Source organism: Crotalus tigris, unplaced genomic scaffold (assembly GCF_016545835.1).
Source record: "Crotalus tigris isolate CLP2741 ecotype Arizona unplaced genomic scaffold, ASM1654583v1 scf7180000017729.2337069, whole genome shotgun sequence".
NCBI lineage: Eukaryota > Metazoa > Chordata > Lepidosauria > Squamata > Viperidae > Crotalus > Crotalus tigris.
In genome coordinates, this window is record NW_024096596.1 from 309,497 (window position 1) to 330,421 (window position 20,925).

Consider the following 20,925-nt stretch of genomic DNA (forward strand, 5'->3'; position numbering starts at 1 on the left):
ATGCTCCTGACGTATATAGGGCTCTCAACTTGCCATTTTTACAAAAGGCGATAAAGGCCATTCTGTGAGACATATAGGAAAGGCTGACTTACAGGTTGTAATTTCCATAGATTGTGTTTATTCTATTTTTAAGAGGCTGGATATTTATATAGGGATTGTATAGTTATACTGATTAACAAAATAAATAAATAAATCATTCCATTGTGATAAACGTTAGATTTGATAAGAAGGTAAGCAGTGTTTGAGGAGTTGGAACCCCTACTTCAGCCTCTTGAACTTCTGGAAGCTATTTGATGATAGGATATTAGAAATTGTTCAGCCTGTTTTTCAGGTTTGGCAGGCAGGAATAAAAAATTGAGAGCTTCTAGGCAATAACTGCTCTCATCCTTTAAGCCTTAAATCTTTACAATTAAAAAATGTTCTGAAATTACCATTTGGAGAGCCCGGGGATGGAAGAGTTTACTGTAGAATCTGTAAAATGTTTACACCAAGCGTAACGTTCAGAGTTCTGCAATTACAATAAGGACAAATATGAAAAACTGTTTAAAAAACAACATTGAAATGAGCACAAGAAAAGCTGGTCTACAAAAACAAAATATATTTTAGTCAAAGATCATTCTAAATTTTCTGTGGGATATTTCCAAGGCTCTTCGTGTTTTTTGATAAATTATACATCATTTAAATACAAAACATCATAGGGAGTGGGACTCATACGTTTGTTAGGATCTAGTATATATCTAGTGACAGTATATTTCAGGTAATATTCTGAGTTAAATATAGGATAGGTTTCACCATTTTGTGATCCTTCTACAGGTATCCAGGTGGCTATAAGTAAAAATCCTACCAGAAGTGCACTATCATTTCTGTGATATTATTCTGAGATACATTTTTATATTGCTTGCAAATTAGTGGTTTAATGAAACTGCAGATTTCAACTGCAGCTTCCCTGATTGTAGATTTCAATTAGGTATGCTTTCTGTGCTTGCTTGCTCTGTGGCTTCTCTGTGCATGTGGCAAACAAAGCGGAAACAGAAATGGGCAATTACTTACAATGCACATACTTTGCACCTCAAATCAGAGCTTCCCAAAACCACTGTACATAGATTTGTAAGTTCTCAGGAGCTAACTCACATAAAGTTTCCTTGATTTGTTATTCCAGGGCTTAAAATTGGGCACACAGAATTGAATGATGTCAGACAAACATAACGATTCATTTTATGATGACAAGCTCCAGTCTCTTTTGGTCTATATAAATTTATTGTTTATACGACCCTTTTAAAAGCAATTTTGTTGTGCTTATTGAGCTGCAGTGTTGAGGCATGATGATCAGATTGGTTTATGATAAATATACTGATGAGACTACATTGGTAATTCATTTTTTAAACAATAATTATTAATGCTTATTATTGTATGTAGTGTTTTTTACATCACATAATTATGTGGAACATTGACTGATACATACCCAATCTGCCTACCTCCTGATTTCCTTACTCACAAAGAACTATAAATATTGACATCTATAAAATATACATTCAGTCGGATTTCAGAATAAATTTGATGTTTTGATCTGGATAGCTTTTGGGCAATTGAACTGTATGACAACATCTTTTAAAATACTCAAGCTAATGGAAGTATTTCATTTAAAAATTATCTATTTTCACTACAGTTTGCTAATAACATTCAGAACCATCTGAAATATCAATAAGTTATTGATAGATGATTATTATATTTGTAATACAATAACATTGAATTTATAGTTTTTTCCTTGCAGCACGGTTAACCAAATTTTCAGAGTCATTTAAATCTATATATAAAATTGTTTATCAATATTGCACTAAACCATATTTTAGAAGAGAACAAAGTGGACTAAAGTGTCTTCATAAAGGTTTTCAATTATAATTATAGATAGTATTTGTGAATATTCTCTGCATGGATGCACTATCCAAAAATCACCCCGATTTAACAAAAATGAGAGCTGAGCTATTATCTCACTTCTGTTTTAATTTAAAGGAATATGTTTCAGCTAAGAATCCATCAAATTATCTGTTTTTTTTCAAATTTTTCCTTGGTTCCTAACAACTTATATGGTCATTACCTTTATTTTCCATTTAACTTCAATATTCAGTAGCACTGAATTGACAAATTTTGAACACATATAGACGGTGCTTTTTTTTCTTTAAAAAAAAAAAAAAAGGTGCCAGAACTCACACACGTCATACAACCCGCCTTGCCTATCCTATAAGGTTCCATCCAAAAAAAGATGCCAGAACTCCATTCTGAGCGTTCTATGAGAAAAAAAGCCCTGCATATAGATATAGAAAATATAGAAGATATAGAAATTTGGTGTGACTCATTTAACAATAATCTTGCTTAGCAATATTAACTCTGGTCCCAGTTGTGCTCATAAGTCAAGGACTTATACCTGTATTTGTATGAACATAAGTTCAATTTCTTATCTGATTAAAGATCAAAAGCTTGGAAGATATTTTAACTAAGAGAAGGTAAACTTATTTAATGTACAGATGATTGGAATCGGTTTTGGTAATTTTACTAATTATAATTATTGAAAGCATATGGTACATGAATAAACGATGCAATTTAATGCATCCTTCTCCAGCCTTTCTTATACATTGGTCTGCTTACCTGCAAGTTGTAGCCTAATGAATCTTAAGGCTACCAGTTTAGTTAGGCATAATAGACATTTGAGAACAGCTGGGAAATAGTGGACAGTTATTGTTATTAGCATTTGTAATTGTGTAACATGACTTTTATGCAGTTTACTCAAGAAAAGAATTCAGGAGTATCTTAGGATGAAAATATTTTTTACTGTACATATTTAAATAAATAGGGAATGTTGGGTTAACTCTCCCCCCCCAAATAAAAGGTTCCTAAGAAATTAAATCTGTAAATATGAGGTAAAAGCCTATTGTGGTTCCTGCGATGCTTTCTGGCAAATATGAAATGATGTAATGATTAGATAAAGATGTAGCTTAAAAAGGGTTGCTAAAGAATCTAATATTTGTCATTTTAATCAAATGGATCAAATACTATTTTTAATTACCCTTTTAATAATGTTCTGCTAATAACTGCAGATAATGGAATAAGATGTATCTAAATGCAAGTATTTAGTATCCAAAGCTCTTGTAGAAGTGCAGTATAAAAATAGTTTATACCGAACAGTACTGTGTTCACATACCTCTGTGGAGCCCGTTGAACATAATGTAATTTATAAAATAAACATACATAGAATTCCTTTATCAAATAGAATATAATTTCGTTAAATATTTGTTTTTTAAAAGACAATAGTATAGGTCTGTGTATATTATTTATTTTTGTATGTTCATATATTACATGATTGTAGAACAAACTGTGTAATTAGGAACGCAGAACAAATTTAGCAAATCAGCATGTTTGTGTAGTATGTGTTTTATATTTTTTGTCTTTATAGGGTACAAATTGCTTTAGTATGCCATATTATTTCAGAGAATATCTTATTTAATTCAAATCCCAGTGATTTCATTAGCATTAACAAGGGCAGCCATACAGTTTATGGAACTCCTCCATCAAAACTATTTTAAGAAGCAGGACTAAGATAATTGTACATTACAAACCTATGCTGATGTTAATAACTAATTGACTCAATTTAACATCATTTCAAATGAATGTTGGAAATGTAAATGTAAAGAGGGGAGCTTTTATCACTTATGGTGGACATGTGATAAAGCAAAGAAATATTGGAATAAGATTCATATCCTAATACAGAAAATTCTAAAAGTAAAGATAAAGATGAAACCAGAAATTTTTCTTCTGGACATAATGGAAAAAGACTTAGGACAAAAAATTGGAACTTTGATCCTATATATGTCAACAGTAGCAGGCTATTGTATGCACAAAAATGCAACGACGTTTCAATTCCCACTATGGATGAATGGCTACAGAAGTTGGAGTTGGAGTTGGCAGAGATGGCTAAATTGACTGTTTTGATTAAAGAAAATAATAAAAGTACTTTTGTTTCCACGTGGAGATCGCTTCTGGATTTTGTGCTTGAGATGGAAAAAAAATGAAACTTTGATCTTGGGATTACTGATTAGATTGAATTGTTGTTTATAGAAATGGCTAGTTTATACTACTTTGGAAAAGTAAAAAGTAGAGGTTCAATGTTAAAGATTTATTCTACTGTAACAGAGGAAGTCGGAAGTCAATGCTTTTTTTTTCCCTTCCCCCCCTCACTTCTTCCCTTTTCCTTCCCCACTGGGTCCTACTATTTGTTTTTTTGTTTTTTGTATTTTATTTTATAATCTAATAAAATGCTATAATAGACTAAAAAATGTAACATCATTCCTTGCATCCATATAGAGGCCTGTATCTACTACTGTAACTGCAACATGCTTTTGTTTTTAGAAGCATTATATTGTTCCAGATGTGGCAAGGAAAATAAGGCAAACTACCAAGCTATTCGATGAATTCTAGATAAATTATTATGCAGAACTATACTCATTTAGATGCAGTACAATCAATTTCAAATTGCAGTACAAATATCAGCATCATGTAAAAGCATTGAATGACAAGCACCATAATCATATGGTAGTCTTAAATTAAATAAAGCTCTCAAAGTTAATAACCAAGGCACATAAACAGAAATATTGAACTATTAGGAACATGAAGCTTTTGTGAATCATCTGATTCTCACTCTATCCCTTAAAATTGTTCTTTAGCAAAGCTTGTTGCTTTTAAAGCTCAGGATGTACAAAATTAATGGCATTTAAAACAACATATATGTGACAGATAATATAGATTATTAGTTTGGGGTAAATTATTATTAGCTATGTTATTAGCATCTTAGTAATAAACAGAAATGATCATGTTTGAGGTTCAGACTATTATATTTAGGATATTACATATAAAGAGTGGTATCTCCATTATTACTCTAAAGTCATTCATTTTTCTCCTCAATTCAAAAGTTGGAACAGCTAGTACTAAAGAAAAAAAATTGAATCGTGAAAGAACTATTTTCCTGTCTGCAATATCCATCTTGTTTTCTTTGCTATTAAGTGGTTAATAACATTTGTGTAGCATAAACTTTATCTGCTAATTTCATGAATGCCATTTTATTCAGCTTACAAAGGGGAATGCTACCACACAAAATATAGAAACTGACAGTTGAAAAACTTGGACCCTGCAAGTGCTCCATTCAGTAGCTACATTTTTTTTCCTTTGGAGCACTTTCTCATTCTGATTGGATTCAACTCCCTTTGATTGAAGATCTTTGAACTTTCAACTTTTGGTGATTTTGAAGTGTTTAAGAATAAAGAGTCTTGTTGCTTGGCCTTGCAAGATACTCTGATATTTCCACTCTTTTTTTGTCTGTTTTTATTTTTTCTTTTTGTGTCAGTTTTTGACTATTTCTGTTTTATTCTTGTCCTTTATAGTGATAGATACAAGGGAGGAAGAAGAGCAGGGGGCAAACATTTCTCATTGCCCTCCTAAGCCACCCACTTTTCTTTCCCAAATGGGGTCAGTGCTGAAAATTAGGCATTTGACCAAATTTTGATGGTATGATCTCAGAATTGCCCACTTTATAATAGCTGAGAATAAGTGTAAAGAAGTGTTGTGCTTTTTTATATTTCTGGGCTGTACATGTTTTCATTCCATTATGTGATTAACCTGGCATACTTTTTTCATGTTTCATATCTTTGACTTTGTGCAAGATGACTTAGTTGAGTGAGTAACAACATTTTTAAAGGCACTCTGTAAGTCTTGAAGTCTAATTTTTTTCAAGTGATGCCTGACATTACCTCTTGATTTGAATCAGAATAGATCTTGGAGGTCTTCTAGTCCAAACCACTGCTCAAGCAGGAGACCCTACCATTTCAAATAGATGTCTGTCCAGTCTTTTCTTTAAAAAGTGATGGTGCACCAGCAACATTTGAAAGCAAGCTGTTCTACTGGTTAATTGTCCTCACTGTTAGGAAGTTTCTCCTTAATTCCAGATAGCTTCTTGCCTTGATTAGTTTCCATTCATTGTTTCTTATCTTGCCTTCTGGTGCTTTGGAAAATAAGTGGACCCCCCCCCTCTTCTTTGTGACAACTCCTCAAATACTGGAATACTGCTATCATGTCACCCCTAGTCCTTCTTTTCTCTAGAATGGCCATACCCAATTCCTGCAACTGTTTTTCATATGTTTTTTTATCTCCAGGCCTTTAATCATCTTAGTTGCTCTTCTTTGCATTCTTTGCATCATTCTTTGTATCATTCTTTGCCTCTCATGCATTACCACTGCAGATACTTTCACTGCATCCTGAAACATCTAATATCAAAGATGAATTAGACTAAAAGTAGGAAACCACTTCAATATTTTTTCAATGGGAAATGCTGTTCAACTGGGTTGGCTGTCTCTATCCCATTTCACATTTAATGCCTTGGTTCTAACCACAATCATTGTATTTAGATTGACAGAACTTGAGCAGATCCTACCTCCTTTTTAAAAAAACAACAACAAATCACATTATTGATTTATTTGAAAAATCTTGAAGACCTCTCTCTCTTCTGGACCTCAGAAATTATTTAAATCCAAAGATACTTGTTTCTTCTATTTCAAACGTCTTGAAACATTTTAAACATTTGAGATCTTTCACTTGACAAGAAGAGGACAACTGTCCTCTAATCCTTTAAAGCACGGGTCCCAACTCCCGGTCCGTGGACTAGCACCGGCCTGTGACATGCCAGCAACCAGGCAAAGCCCCATCTGTGGGATGCAGGCAGCACACAAAACCATGCTTCCTCTGGTCTGCAGAAAAACCTCTCTCCATGGAACCAGTCTCTGGTGCCTAAAAGGTTGGAGACCTCTGCTTTAAAGTATTCTGAGAGAAATGTAGAGGCATTACTTGAGTTTCCATACTGCAAAATAGTTTCTCAGTCAAAGGCTCTTTTTCAGCAGTGGATACATTGTGAATACTGCATTAATTATTAGTTTTTAACAGAACATAAATGTCTGAGGTTTTATTTTTATTTTTATTTTTTTTTAGTTTATTCAATCCCCATCCCCTGTCCTGGGATTGTGATATTTTAGTACATCCCATTCTTCCGGTGTAGAGTAGAAATTGATTAGCGAAGGAGTTTTCAAACTTTTTCATGTTTTGGAATCAATTAAAAAAATTCCCAGAACCCCTGATCGAAAGGGAGTGCCTTGTGATAGAAAACCAGCTGGTTTTGAATGTTTTGAATGTATTTCAAGAACAAATTGGAATTGTACTTATACATACATTTTCTGATATTTTGAAATGCATCTCTGTTTCCAACATTGTTGACCTTTGTAGCTTACTTCTTCTAGTAATCTGGAAATATACAAGAGATTGCCCAAGGTAGTATTTTTATTTATTTATTTACATCTTGCTTTTATTCTTTTTTTATAAATAGGGCCATGATAGTAATATTCCTTTCTTCACCGATTATCCCTACAACGATTTTCCTATCTTGAATTTTGGAACCTAATCTATCAAGTTGGTTTTTTTACAGACTTTTTTTTTTTTAAAATCCTTAAGTAACTCAATCTCAAAAAATAATTATTTTTAGCAGTGTGACTTTTTGCAATTGTTTTTAAATTATATGAAAATAAGCCTACATTTTAAAAGTAAAATTTGGACAAAAAAATCTAGATTCATTCTTAATTTTGGGATGCCATAACTAAGATTAAGTCCACCAAGATCATCAGCTTCTTGGCAATGTTAAAGTTCCAGTCAGTGTTTTAAACTGTTTGTAGTGCCAATACACAGCAGAACTTCTAAATAGTATTGTTTAGCTATTTCAAAAAAATTGAGATTAGTACAGTGTGAAGTAATTTAAAACTATTGTACAGCAATTAATTTAAATAACAGAGCTCTGCATATGTCTAGAAAACCATATATTGCCAATTGGAAGCTCTCTAAATTTTGAAATGATCCAATAAATTCAAATTGTGTTAGAATTCATGGATATGAATAATGTAAATTGGTTATAAGGGCATACTAGGAAACAGATAATAGGATGTAGACTCTAATTTGAATTCTTTTTATGAAATTCACTGAAAATAACCTGAAATAAAGTGTAATATAATGTAATTAATAATGAAATGAGAGTGTATAAAGGGAAGTCAGCAATGTTTACCCATATGTTTTGTTGTGACACTTAAATATTATGTTTGGTTTTTATTTGGGGAATGCTTAGAAATTAATAATCTGTTATTTAATTTTCTTTCTCCCTAGCATTATATATATGGCATGGCTGATGAAAAGGGCCAATAACTAACTATCCACATGATTTAAAGCTTTAGTGGAAATTTACTCTTATATTTAGGTAATGATATGCTAGTATTGCTAGCATTTAGTATTGCTACTAAAATAGTGGTGGAGCTGGGAAAAGAATTATTATGATTTTGCAAAGGAAAATGCACTATATTACTGAATCCAGTTAGGAAAAAGTCTTTGGTGGCAAATGTAATTGTGACTCTTCTGCCACAGAAGAGTCTTTTCGTTGTAGCAAAAGAGCAACTTTTAGAAGGATCTTTTCACAGAACTTACATTGATGTTTTAGAATCCATCCATTAATGTACCTTTTTTACATAAAGCAAAGCCCCACCTGCCTTGTTATAGAATCCACTTTACCTTTTATTTATATCACTATATCAGCTGTCTTCTCTTTTGGATCTGAAACAATCGAACAATATACTGTTGGATTGATTGTTAGTTTCTTTTGACACGCAGCTAAAAAAAAGTGACTTCCAGTCTGGACAGTGGGTGCTAAAAGAAAAGTACCGTCAATACTCTGACTCCATTAAGCTCTGTTTGGCAAAAGCTTAATGCTGGTTCATTGCCGAGAGAATATTTGGATTTTGAGTCCTATCTTGTCGGCAAATTCAGAGCAGGGGAACTGCAGGAGACCTAAAGGAGGCCCCTTCAAGAGCTCCTTCCTTGAAGCTGTACCTTTCTTTTAGACAGTTGTCATTATCTTTGTCTAAAGGTCACGGCCAAATTGAATAAAAAGAAAGCTGTGTGTTCCTGTCGATGCACAAAGGCAGTATTGACTTTCCTAATCCAGTTTGCCGAGGGGTGAGAGAATTAAATTAGATATCTAAGCACAGAAATTGAGAGCCTTTGAAAACAAAGATAAGGAGACAGGCTGTATTTGCCTCCCCCTCTCTTCTTCTTCTTCTTCTTTTTTTTTCTTTCCCTGGGAGCAGTAGGCTCACAATTTTGCAGGTGTGTCATCTGATCCATGGCTTGCATCGATCAAAACTGTGCCAATGCATATTTAATTAGCAAGGGGACCCTGGATGCATTATGGCCATCATCCATATATTGAATGGACTGTCAGACTTTTTGAATGCTTCCCAAACCCCCCTCTTGCTTTGTTGTTTGGGGAGCTTCTGCATTTTGTCTGAGCAGCCAAAAGTTTCTTTGTTTTTAGTTGCTGATGCATACAACACCGCTGAGGAGAATACAAACAAGTGAAGTCCTGAAGTGTTTATTTGGTCTAATGGGAAGGGAGCGGGGGTGAGGATTGAAAACCTGGGCTTTAATTCCTTTGGGTAACAGATTTTTACCCAACTGATTTTTTTAAAAAAATGAAAAAAATAACAACAGTTAAATGGGATTTCAGACTATTATATTCAAGATAAGGCATTTTATGACGGCTTTAATTAAAACATGAATTAATGCTACTGCTGCATTTTCCCCTTGTAATAAAACAAGGGAAAAGAACTTTTTAAAGTAAACATTGAAGTGTATTAAAAGATGGGAACAAATCTTTCTTCTACACACACACACACACACACACACACACACACACACCAATAACTCCGGGCCAATACATTTAATGCTAAAATAAAATAAGTAAACACTGAGCACAGTTTTATAGAGATTTTGGCGTTCTGCTCATTATTGCCCTCATGTATTGATTCATACATCATAGGTTACAATAAGGATTCCCCATGCACAAAAGCTACTTCAGAGTTTCTGGGAACTCCTTTTTATAAGACAATTCAGACAAAGTGTTGCTTGCTAAACAGATGTAATACACAAAGTCTGCTCAGAATAAAGGGCAGCAGACTGCACATGTTTTGGTTCCATTCAAACAAGCTAGCTAGTTGTTTTTGCTCATTTGCTTAGGAGCTGGCTTAGCACAGTTTTCCCGGTAAAGTAAGGAGGAGTGGGAGGCTGGGGGGGGGGGTGGTAAAAGGCCACAAAGGTTTGCTGCAGGGACTCCTGGGAAGTATATTTGCATACATCTTCTCACAAAGGCTGACTGCTTCCTGGCTTAGACAGAGTGTTGCCTGATAAACAGACTTAACACACAAATGTCTGTCTGGAATAAACAACAGCAAGCTTTGATTTACATTTCTATTATCAAAGATAATCTCTCTCCCAGTGTATGGGAATTAAAAAGCCTGTCACAAAAATGAGTCTGGAATTGCGGTGATTTTACTACTATGTCAGACTCTCCCCTTCCCCCGCCCAGGAGCTGATGAGATACAGTAGAGTTGCTAAAAGCAGGGGAAAAATAATTAGGAGTTAAAGATAGCCCAAACGGTGGAATATAGGCGTATCTCCAATGCAAAAATAAATACATCAATACATCTAAATTAACAGATAAGGAAAGGAATCCCTCATACACTTTATTGATTTGCACCTTGGTGGTGGTGGTGGTGGTGGGAAATAATACTTTAGAAGGATATAATGATTAACTTCAATGAGATGCAAAAGTCTCCCAGAACATGATTCCAAACTTTTCAGCTCTTTGTGCTCCAACTGTCCTCAACCCATCTGCAATGGCTATGGATAATAATCTCATCCATCTGGAGGATAGTGGTTTTGAAAAGGCTACTATAAGCAGATCAAACAGGAGGTATGAATGATGCAATTAGCCAACAATGCCCCCATTTCCAGAGAAAGAAAAGGGTTGCCATATTTATCGACCTTTCACCAATACCAATATTCTCGGGGTGATCCACAGCAATAAGAAATAAATCATAACTATCAAACAACCATTTAAAAGTTAAGACAGTCGATAAAGGTTGCCAACATTATAAGCTTGATAGTATTAACTTCACAGACGTATTCCCTATTCGAAATGTAAAAGGGTTTTTTTATCTTTAAAAGTAGATTTATAAGGGTAACAGATTCCCATATCTAAATCATTTGTAGCAAAATAATGACTAAATTTGTTTCAGAAAAAAGGGTCAAGAGGTTTCATGTTCATGTAACTTTCTGTGGTTTTTAAAGAGGGATAAAGTTTCAAGGATTTTGATATAACATTACTGTGCCTATGAAAGTCAAGAAATCCTGTCTAAAGGCTACTTAGTTTCAGAAAATCTGAAATGCTTTATCCAAAATAAAATGCTTGACACATCTCTAATTTTCTCTTTTCCTTTTTATCATAGAAAGTGTCTGATTCAAATCAATTTTGCAGAGATTATATATTGCTGCTAGTACACTTGCTAGTGATCTCTGTCCTATGAAACAATACATGTAACTCTTGACTAATTTGTTCCATAATATCCCTATTTCAGCCCCCAAAACGTTTTAAGAGTACACTATCAAATTTTGTTAGCTTTCTGTATAAAAATATGCTGTAGCTCAAATTGTTATTCTTCACTATAATGCCTCTAGCTCCATCTGTAGTAAGTTATGTTGGGCACAATCCATTTTTAAATTCCTTGTCGGAGGCCAGTCATGGGTATAACTTTCTTTTATTGCAGTTAATGAAATGTAAACTTTTTTTAGTCTAATTACATCATGTGAACCTTGCTATTTTGTAGTTATTTGTGTTTTTAACACTATTTGACAAATGGTGAAAACTGATTTGAAAGAGATTCATATGTAATACCTAAATTATTATGTATGTGTCCAGTAGCTTTATTTTTTCTAAATGGTACAGTGTAGCTTTTGCTTGTTTTTCTTTCTTTCTGTATAGAATTGAACATTAAATGTTCATTTTATTTAGAGCTCTAAATGGTAATTTAACAAAATGCATCTGAAACTTTTTTTTACTTTTATTATGAGGGTCTGGATGGAGGTGAACAGGCTTAGACTCAACCCTGACAAGACCGAGTGGCTCTGGGTCTTGCCCCCCAAGGGTCATCCTGATGGTCCATCATTAGTCCTGGGGGGGGGTAAATTTACCTCCCTCATGCAGGCATGCAACTTGGGTGTCCTCCTGGACTCACAGCTAAATTTGGAACAACATCTATCAACTGTGGCCAGGGGGACCTTTGCCCAGGTTCGCCTGGTGCACCAGTTGCGGCCTTATTTGGACTGGGAGGCTCTACTCACGGTCACTCATGCCCTTGTCACCTCAAGACTGGATTACTGTAAGACATGGATTACTCTACATGGGGCTACCCTTGAAGAGCATTCGGAGGCTGCAGTTGGTTCAGAATGCAACCGCGAGAGTGATTGTGGGTGCACCAAGGTACACCCACGTGTCACCTATGCTCCGCGAGCTGCACTGGCTTCCTGTGGTTCTCCGGACACAATTCAAGGTGTTGGTTATCACCTTTAAAGGCGTTCATGGCTTAGGACCAGGTTATTTACAGGACCGCATACTGCCGCATAGTTCCCAGAGACCGGTGAGGTCCCACAGATTGGGCCTCCTTCAGGTCCCGTCGGCCAGACAATGTCGGCTGACGGGCCCTCGGGGAAGGGCCTTTTCTGTGGTGGCTCCGACCTGGTGGAATCAACTTCTCCCCGAGATTCGAACTACTCCCACCTTGCCGGCCTTTAAGAAAGCCATTAAAATTCTCCTGTTCCGGCAGGCCTGGGGTTGATGTCCCCGGGGGGACCGGGATACAATTGGGACATGCTGTATGAATGCACTTATTTTACTGTTTTATTGTTATATTTATTGTTTTAATTTTGTATGCCGCCCTGAGTCCCTAGGGATTGGGCGGCATATAAATTTTATTAATAAATAAATAAATAAATAAATTATCTACCTCTTTTATGCATCTACCTTTTAAAACTGCATGGTCATACAAAGGGTAACGAATGCAGGATATTGTATGCAATATGTGGTGAATGTGGATTATGATCTACATTTTAGGTATAGTGAAAATTATAGCTATTTTATCGATAAATCTGCTAGGCTACAAAATGTTGCAAGTAGGCAAATTTCTATCAGCTTGGTGGGGTTTTTTTCTGATCTTTTTTTCTGCAACCCACCCTCCTCCCACCCCAAATCTACTCCTAGCAATTGTGGTATCCTAGAGAGCAGATTTCAGTGGTGGCTATTGCCACCTTCCTGTTGTCAAGGAAAAGTGGAGGAAAGCAATATAAGCCTGCTGGAGTAGATCACTGGTGGGATGCTAATATGTGTGAGTGTCTCCTTCTCTCAGGTAGCTGCTAATAGGTGTCTTACTCCCTCTCCCATGCCTTTGGGTGCAATGCTTGCATGCTTTCCATCCTACAGGAGGCCCACAATGATAGTTTTTAAGGATGGCATGGGAGAAGAAAGTTATTTATAACATTTATAAAAGGGATGAAGCTGGTTTCTAGTGACAAGCTGGATATAGTAATATTCTTTTAACTCCATCTGGAAAATGCAATCCCTTCAGTTTTCTAACTTTTTGTACTTGAGAATTGTCTACACCAGGGGTGTTAAACTACCAGCCCACGGGCCGGATGCATCATGCTGAAACTGCACCCACCCCAGCTCCGGCAATGGGGAAAAAGTCACAATACATCGCAACACATCACATGATGTGGCGAGCTTGACACCTTTGACCTACACTGTTCTCATGTTGTCAAGATTAAGTTTCTGTTCATCGGCTCTCATCCAGTTCATTTCCTTCTCCTGGTGTTATCTCACCTCGTTGAGATTTGAGAGATATAGTTGAGTGTCATCTGCATATTGTGGTCAGTGTGATCAAAGTAAAAGTAAAGTAAGGTTCTACATTTAGGCAAGAAAAACCAAATGTACAGGTATAGTATAGGGGGTATCTTGCTCAATAGTAGTAACTGTGAGAGGGATCTCAGAGTCCTAATGGACAATCATTTAAATATGAGCCAGCAGTGTGCTGCAGCTGCCAAAAAAGCCAACACAGTGCTAGGCTGCATTAACAGAGGGATAGAATCAAGATCACGTGAAGTATTAATACCACTTTACAATGCCTTGGTAAGGCCACACTTGGAATACTGCATCCAGTTTTGGTCACCATATGTAAAACAGATGTTGAGATTCTAGAAAGAGTACAGAGAAGAGCAACAAAGATGATTAGGGGACTGGAGGCTAAAACATATAAGGAACGGTTGCTGGAATTGGATATGTCTAGTTTAATGAAGAGAAAGATGAGGGGGGACATGATAGCAGTGTTCCAATATCTCAGGGGTTGCCACAAAGAAGAGGGAGTCAAGCTATTTTCCAAAGCGCAAGAAGGAAGGACAAGAAACAACGGGTGGAAACTAACCAAAGAGAGAAGCAACCTAGAACTAAGGAGAAACTTCCTGACAGTTAGAACAATTAATCAATGGAACAATTCCAGAAGTTGTGAGTGCTCCAACACTGGAATTTTTTAAGAAGAAACTGGACAGCCATTTGTCCAAAATGGTATAGGGTTTCCTTCCTGAGCAGGGGGTTGGACTAGATGACCTCCAAAGTCCCTTCCAACTTTTTATTATTATTACTATTATTATTATTATTATTATTATTATTATTATTATTATTATTATTATTATTATTATTATTATCAATCATCGCACAGTCAGCCAGATGTTCAGACTGGATTTGGCATTTTGTCTACCTATCGAGTCCTTACCCAGGACCTGGGATAGGCAGATGTGGATGTTTGATGGTATTACAGATATCGTCGCAGGATGGAAGCAGTTCCTAATAAGGCCGCCTTTTGCAATTGACTAATAGCGAATTTGTCAATGCCAATGGTGTTCAAGTGGTGCTCCAGTTGTTTTGGGATTGCACCCAAGGAGCCTATTACTATTGGTACTACCCTTGCTTGCTTTTGCCACAGTCTTTCTATTTCTATTTGTAGGTCTTTGTATTTTGTTATCTTCTCCAGTTCTTTCTCTTCTATTCTGCTATCTCCAGGCACTGCCACGTCCACTATCCAGACTTTTTTGTCTTTCTTATCGACAATTGTTAAGTCTGGGGTGTTATGTTGCAGGTGCTTGTCTGTTTGAATTCTGAAGTCCCAGAGCAGTTTAATTTTATCATTTTCTATGACTTTCTCTATTTTATGATCCCACCAGTTTTTGCTTACAGGCAAATGATATTTTTTGCAGATCTTCCAATGCACCATTGTTGCTACTTTGTCATGCCGCTGCTTGTAATCAGTTTGTGCAATCTTCTTGCAACAGCTTACCAAGTGGTCCACTGTTTCTTCAGCTTCTTTGCATAGGCGGCACTTACTGTCTGTTGCTGTCTTCTCAATTTTGACTTTGTATGCATTTGTCCTTAAGGCTTGGTCTTGTGCAGCCAGAATTAGTCCCTCGGTCTCTTTCTTCAATTTTCCTGCTCTTAGCCATTGCCAGGTTTTATTATTATCTGCTTTCCCAGCTATTTTTTTCATGTATTGGCCATGTAGTGCTTTGTCTTCCCATGCCTCTATTCTGTTCTTCATTTGGTCTTTCTTGTAGGCCAGTTTGGTCTCTCCAGTAGTTAGTAAGCCTTCCTGATATACTAATTTCAGTGCATCTTCATCATTGTTCTTCAGATATTCTTCCAAAGCCATTTTTTCTTCTTCAACCATCTGATGTACTTGTAGCATTCCACGCCCACCTATTTGCCTTGGTAGATAAAGTCTGTCAATGTCACTGCGTGGATGAAGGGCATGATTCATTGTCATTATTTTTCTGGTCTTCCTATCCATTGCTTTTAGTTCTGCTTGAGTCCAGTCCACTATTCCAGCTGTGTACCTAATGACTGGGATTGCCCAGGTGTTGTTGTTGTTGTTGTTGTTGTTATTATTATTATTATTATTATTATTATTATTATTATTATTATTATTATTATTATTGTTACTACTACTACTACACACAGCTGAGAGATATGGGGGGGAAATGACATGCTAAAGGTAATGTGTAGTCTTCATATGACTTCTGTCCATGTAAATGCAGGCATTTCCTGTTACAATTCTATTCTTATTTAAGAGAAACAATGAAGTTCTTGTTTAACTTTCTAACTACTGTATCCAGTAAGCTATCCATGATACGGTATCAGAAGTCAGATTTTAAATGTGTGCCTTCCTAACATGAAAAAAGGAAATCCTTTCTCTTGCTATAAACACAGACATTAGATTGTTCTAAGAAAAATGCATTGCATGGCGGAAAATATCAGAATGCAGATGACTTTCTATTGTGATTATTTTTTAAGATGAAAATGTAGCAGAGAAATGTTTCTTAAGCTATGTTTTATATACAGATATGCAGAGAGACGCATTCACAAACACAAACCCTGAGCATTGTCATTGATGATACTACTAATCTTTCCTGAAATTCATCTGTTTGAAAAGAGGATTTTTGGCAATCACTAGAGTCCAAACGAAATATCAAAATAGTATGTATGTTGAATCAGCTATTAAGAGTTTCTTTTTAAATATCTTATTCCAGAGAGTGATAAAATATGCCATTGTAAGCAAGTTCATACAAACCATTAAGATTTATAAACTGTGTACTAAATACATGGAACAATTAAGTAGATTACTTGTTTATTAATTCATTTAATTTATGTTGCCCGATTCCAAAATTACAGTCTGTGTAGCTCACAACGGAATAAAATAAATGCGATAAGAAGAGACGTAAAACAAAAACTATAGTAAAAAACAAGAAAAGCAATAAGATAGTAAACCTGGCAACAACTCAAACATCCCACAGAATCGAGTGGGAGACTTCCGCTACTCTATCCTAAGGCCTGGGAGAATAGCTAGGCCTTTATGTCACTCTGGAATGCCAGCAAGAAGGGAACCATCCTGATCTCAGAGAAAACCTCATTTTTTAGAGGGCAGGTATTGAAACAGGGGAGGCACACTTGCTCAGTTATTATGGATGATAATGTAACAAAAACAACAACAACAACAATAATAATACAGTTGGAAGGGAACTTGCAGGTCTTTTAGTCCAACACCCTGCTCAGGCAGGAAGCACTATACCATTTCAGACAAATGGTTGTCCAGTCTCTTCTTAAAAAATTCCAGTGTTGGAGCACTCACAACTTCTGGAATTGTTCCACTGATTAATTGTTCTAACTGTCAGGAAATTTTTCCTTAGTTCCAGGTTGCTTCTCTCTTTGATTAGTTTCCAACTGTTGCTTCTGGTCCTGCCTTCAGGTGCTTTGGAGAATAGCTTGACTCCCTCTTCTTTGTGGCAGTCCCTGAGATATTGGAACACTGCTATCATGTCACCTCTCATCTTTCTCTTCATTAAACTAGACATACTCAATTCTAGCAACCATTTCTTATATGTTTTATCCTCCAGTCTCCTAATCATCTTTGTTGCTCTTCTCTGTACTCTTTCTAGAGTCTCAATATCTTTTTTACATCATGGTGACCAAAACTGGATGCAGTATTCCAAGTGTGGCCTTACCAAGGCATTATAAAGTGATATTAACACTTCATGTGATCTTGATTCTATCCCTCTGTTAATGCAGCCTAGAACTGTGTTGGCTTTTTTGGCAGCTGCAGCACACTGCTGGTTCATATTTAAGTGATTATCCACTAGGATACCAAGATCCCTCTCACAGTTACTACTATTGAGCAAGGTAGCCCCTATACTATACCTGTGCATTTGGTTTTTCTTTCCTAAAAGTAGAACCTTACTTTTTTCACCATTGAATTTCATTTTGTTAGATAGTACTCAATGTTCAAGTTTGTCAAGATCCTTCAATATCTTAAGCCTATCTTCTGGAGTGTTGGCTATTCCTGCCAGCTTGGAGTCATCTGCAAATTTGATGAGTTCCCCAACTATCTCCTCATCCAAATCATTGATGAAGATGTTGAAGAGCACTCGGCCCAGAAAAGAGCCCTGGGGCACCCCACTACACACTTCCCTCCATGTAGATGCAGTTCCACACATTGAGTACGGCCGGTCAACCAGCTACGGATCTATCTGATGGTGATGCTGTCTACCCCACATTTTTCTATCTTGTCAAGTAGTAGGTTGTGATCTACTTTATCAAATGCCTTACTGAAGTCCAAGTAAATTATATCCACAGCATCTGATCCACTGTGGAGATAATTTACTTGGACTTCAGTAAGGCATTTATGTTTGATCAAAGGAAACTAGAGTTGCACCAGTCCTTTTGACTAAAATTGACCAGGTAGACATATGGGAGATAGGCGGTTCCTCAAATAACAGCGCTGTATTTCATGTGGGGTTTATAAAGTCATAATCAGCTTTTGAATGCACCTTAGCAACTTGTCCAGTTCTCAAAGCATTGGTGTCCTATGGTCATATTGAAGTATACCCAGGGCCCTGTGAAGCATATTGCAATAATTGAACTGTGAGGCATGGATGGCTTTCTGAAGAGCTTCCTGATCCAGAAAAAGACATAACTGATATATTTAGGTTACATCAGATTCCACCTTGATGGACTTTAATCTGTCCAATGACTTTTGGGGAAGGCCTGTTCTTCCTGTGTCTAAAGTTACAGAGAAATGGAAAGACACTGAACTTCCCCCACATTTTGAAACTATTACTAATAATAATTTATTAAATTCATATAAATATTTATATTTAATAATAACATAATCAACACAATACCAAAAGATGGGGGGTTGTTTGGAGTCCAGAGAAGAGCAACAAAGATGATTAGGGGAGTGGAGGCTAAACTGTACAATGAACAGTTGCAGGAATTGAGTATGAGAAAGAAAAGGACTAAGGCTGACGTAATGGCAGTCTTCCAGTATTTTATGGGCTATCACAGAGGATGGGGTCAATCTATTCTTCAAAGCACATGTGGGCAGAACAGGAAGTAACAAATGGGAGCTTAAGAAACAGATCCTAATCAGAATTAAAGAGAAATTTAGGTCAGCAAGAACAATTGATCAATGGAATACCTTTTCTTCAGAGGTTGTGGGTGCTCCATTACTGGAGTTTTGCCTGAAAATGGGGTGTCCTGCTTGATGAGAGGGTTGCACTAGAAGACTGCCAAGCTTCCTTCCAACTCTGTTATTCTGTGTTATATATATGCTACCTGGCTCCTATTATTCTGGATATATTGTAAAGCACCCTTATTTGTGGCACTTAAAAGATCATTGGGCACAATTTTATTTCACCAAGCCTTCAGTCCCTGTTAAATATTGGCATTCAGCTTGGGGGAGCATTTGTATATGATTGTTGTCTTTAAATATTTTAGTGTTTCACAGTCTGCCAAGATTATTCTTATTTTGGGGGGGGACTATAAAAACTATACGATAAAATAAGTAAATATTTTGTCATTTTTTAAAAAAACAAATGCAACCAAATCATAAGCGGTATGAGGCTTTATACTTTTGGCCCCCACTCAGTCCCAGTTTGCATCGTGGGCTAGATATATGCGTATTCTACATTAGCCAGAGGTGATCTTTTTATTTATTTATTTGATTGCTGTTTGGCAAAGCATGAGGCAGATAGTTAGATTTAATTCAGAAAATTGGTCTCTTCCCCTGCACACCCTTTATTGGTCTGAATCAAGCTCAAATGTTCTGCGGTTACTTTTGAGTAAAAAAAAAAAAGTGGGAAACTAGCTATTAGCTACATTTAAAAAACAAACAGATTTCCCTGCTTCTGGGACAAAGAAAAAAAATATTGCCCTCACTTATTTTTCCTAGCTTATTTTTCAGACTCTAAAATTCACTAAGAAGGATCTATAAATTAAAACAGCTTATTCTATATTTTTATAGACATGGGTAACTCATATAAATATGAAAAATGTAATATTTTAATAGCAAGCAGTTAGCATGTTAATGAATTTTGATAACATTAGAATATCCTCTCTGAGGGAGATGGGCGGTTAAGAAATATGAAGTCTAAATAATTTTTTAAATAAAAATATTATAAATTTTTATAGATAGAACATCATTGGAATACAAAGCCAAGGTTTTCACTGATAATATAAAAGTAGACTTTGACTTATGATCGTAATGGAGCCAGCCTATTCCAGTCATAAGTTGTGATGGTTGTAAAGTGAGTCACTATATGATTGGACCCATTTTTACAACCTTTTTTGGTTGTAAAGCAAACACTGCAGTTGTTAATCAAAATCATTGTTTGCTATGGGATGTTTTTGCTAAAAATTGGAAGCAGGTGGTTTTGGCAAAGATGTCATAAATCACAGTCACGTGACCAGTGCTTTTTTTCTTAAAAAAAAAAAAGGGTGCCGGAACTTACACATGTCATACAACCTGCCTTGCCTACCCTACAAGATTCCATCCAAAATAGGTGGTGGAATTCCGTTCTGGGCGTTCTATGAGACAAAAAGCCCTGCACGTGACTATGGGACAGTGCAAATGGCCATATGTGCGGATCAGTTGCCAAGAAGCCAAAATATGGCCACAAAACCATGGGGGAGGGTCTGACTGTTGGAACTTTAGAACCAGGTTGTATTACTTTTTGGACAGGGTCTGTTGTAACTTTGACAGTCCAGGACTACCTTTATAAACTTTGAAGTCTTAAATGACGAATTTTGGCTTCAGGTTTTTTTAAAAAAATGCTATAAAAATAATATAAATCACTACCTTGCTTCCTGTGGGGACTGTTTTGTTTTTGGGTTTTGTCTATTAAAAATCCTCAGACTATAAAACCTATTACTCTTCCACAGTCAGTTCCTATAATTTTGGACCATATTTATGTCTTTTAGATTCAAGTCAGTCAGAAAGTCCCAGCCAGCCAAGCGAAGCTGATATTAAGGACCAGCCTGAAAATGGTGAGTTTTGCCGAGCTTATGTCAATTGAGTCTGTATGTCT

General features: G+C 36.1%; 1 protein-coding gene across 7 annotated transcripts in view; it reads left to right on the top strand.

Annotated features, from left to right (window-relative positions):
- Positions 1 to 20,925, top strand: part of NFIA (nuclear factor I A) — a 292,392-nt gene that overhangs the window by 154,540 nt on the left and 116,927 nt on the right. For 6 of the 7 annotated variants that reach the window (XM_039339045.1, XM_039339047.1, XM_039339041.1 and 3 more), the window contains exon 3: positions 20,819 to 20,884. The exons of the other annotated variant lie outside the window; for it this stretch is intronic. In XM_039339045.1, the coding sequence (XP_039194979.1) occupies positions 20,819 to 20,884 (66 nt within the window). The remainder of the gene's footprint in view (positions 1 to 20,818; positions 20,885 to 20,925) is intronic. 7 annotated transcript variants of the gene reach the window in all.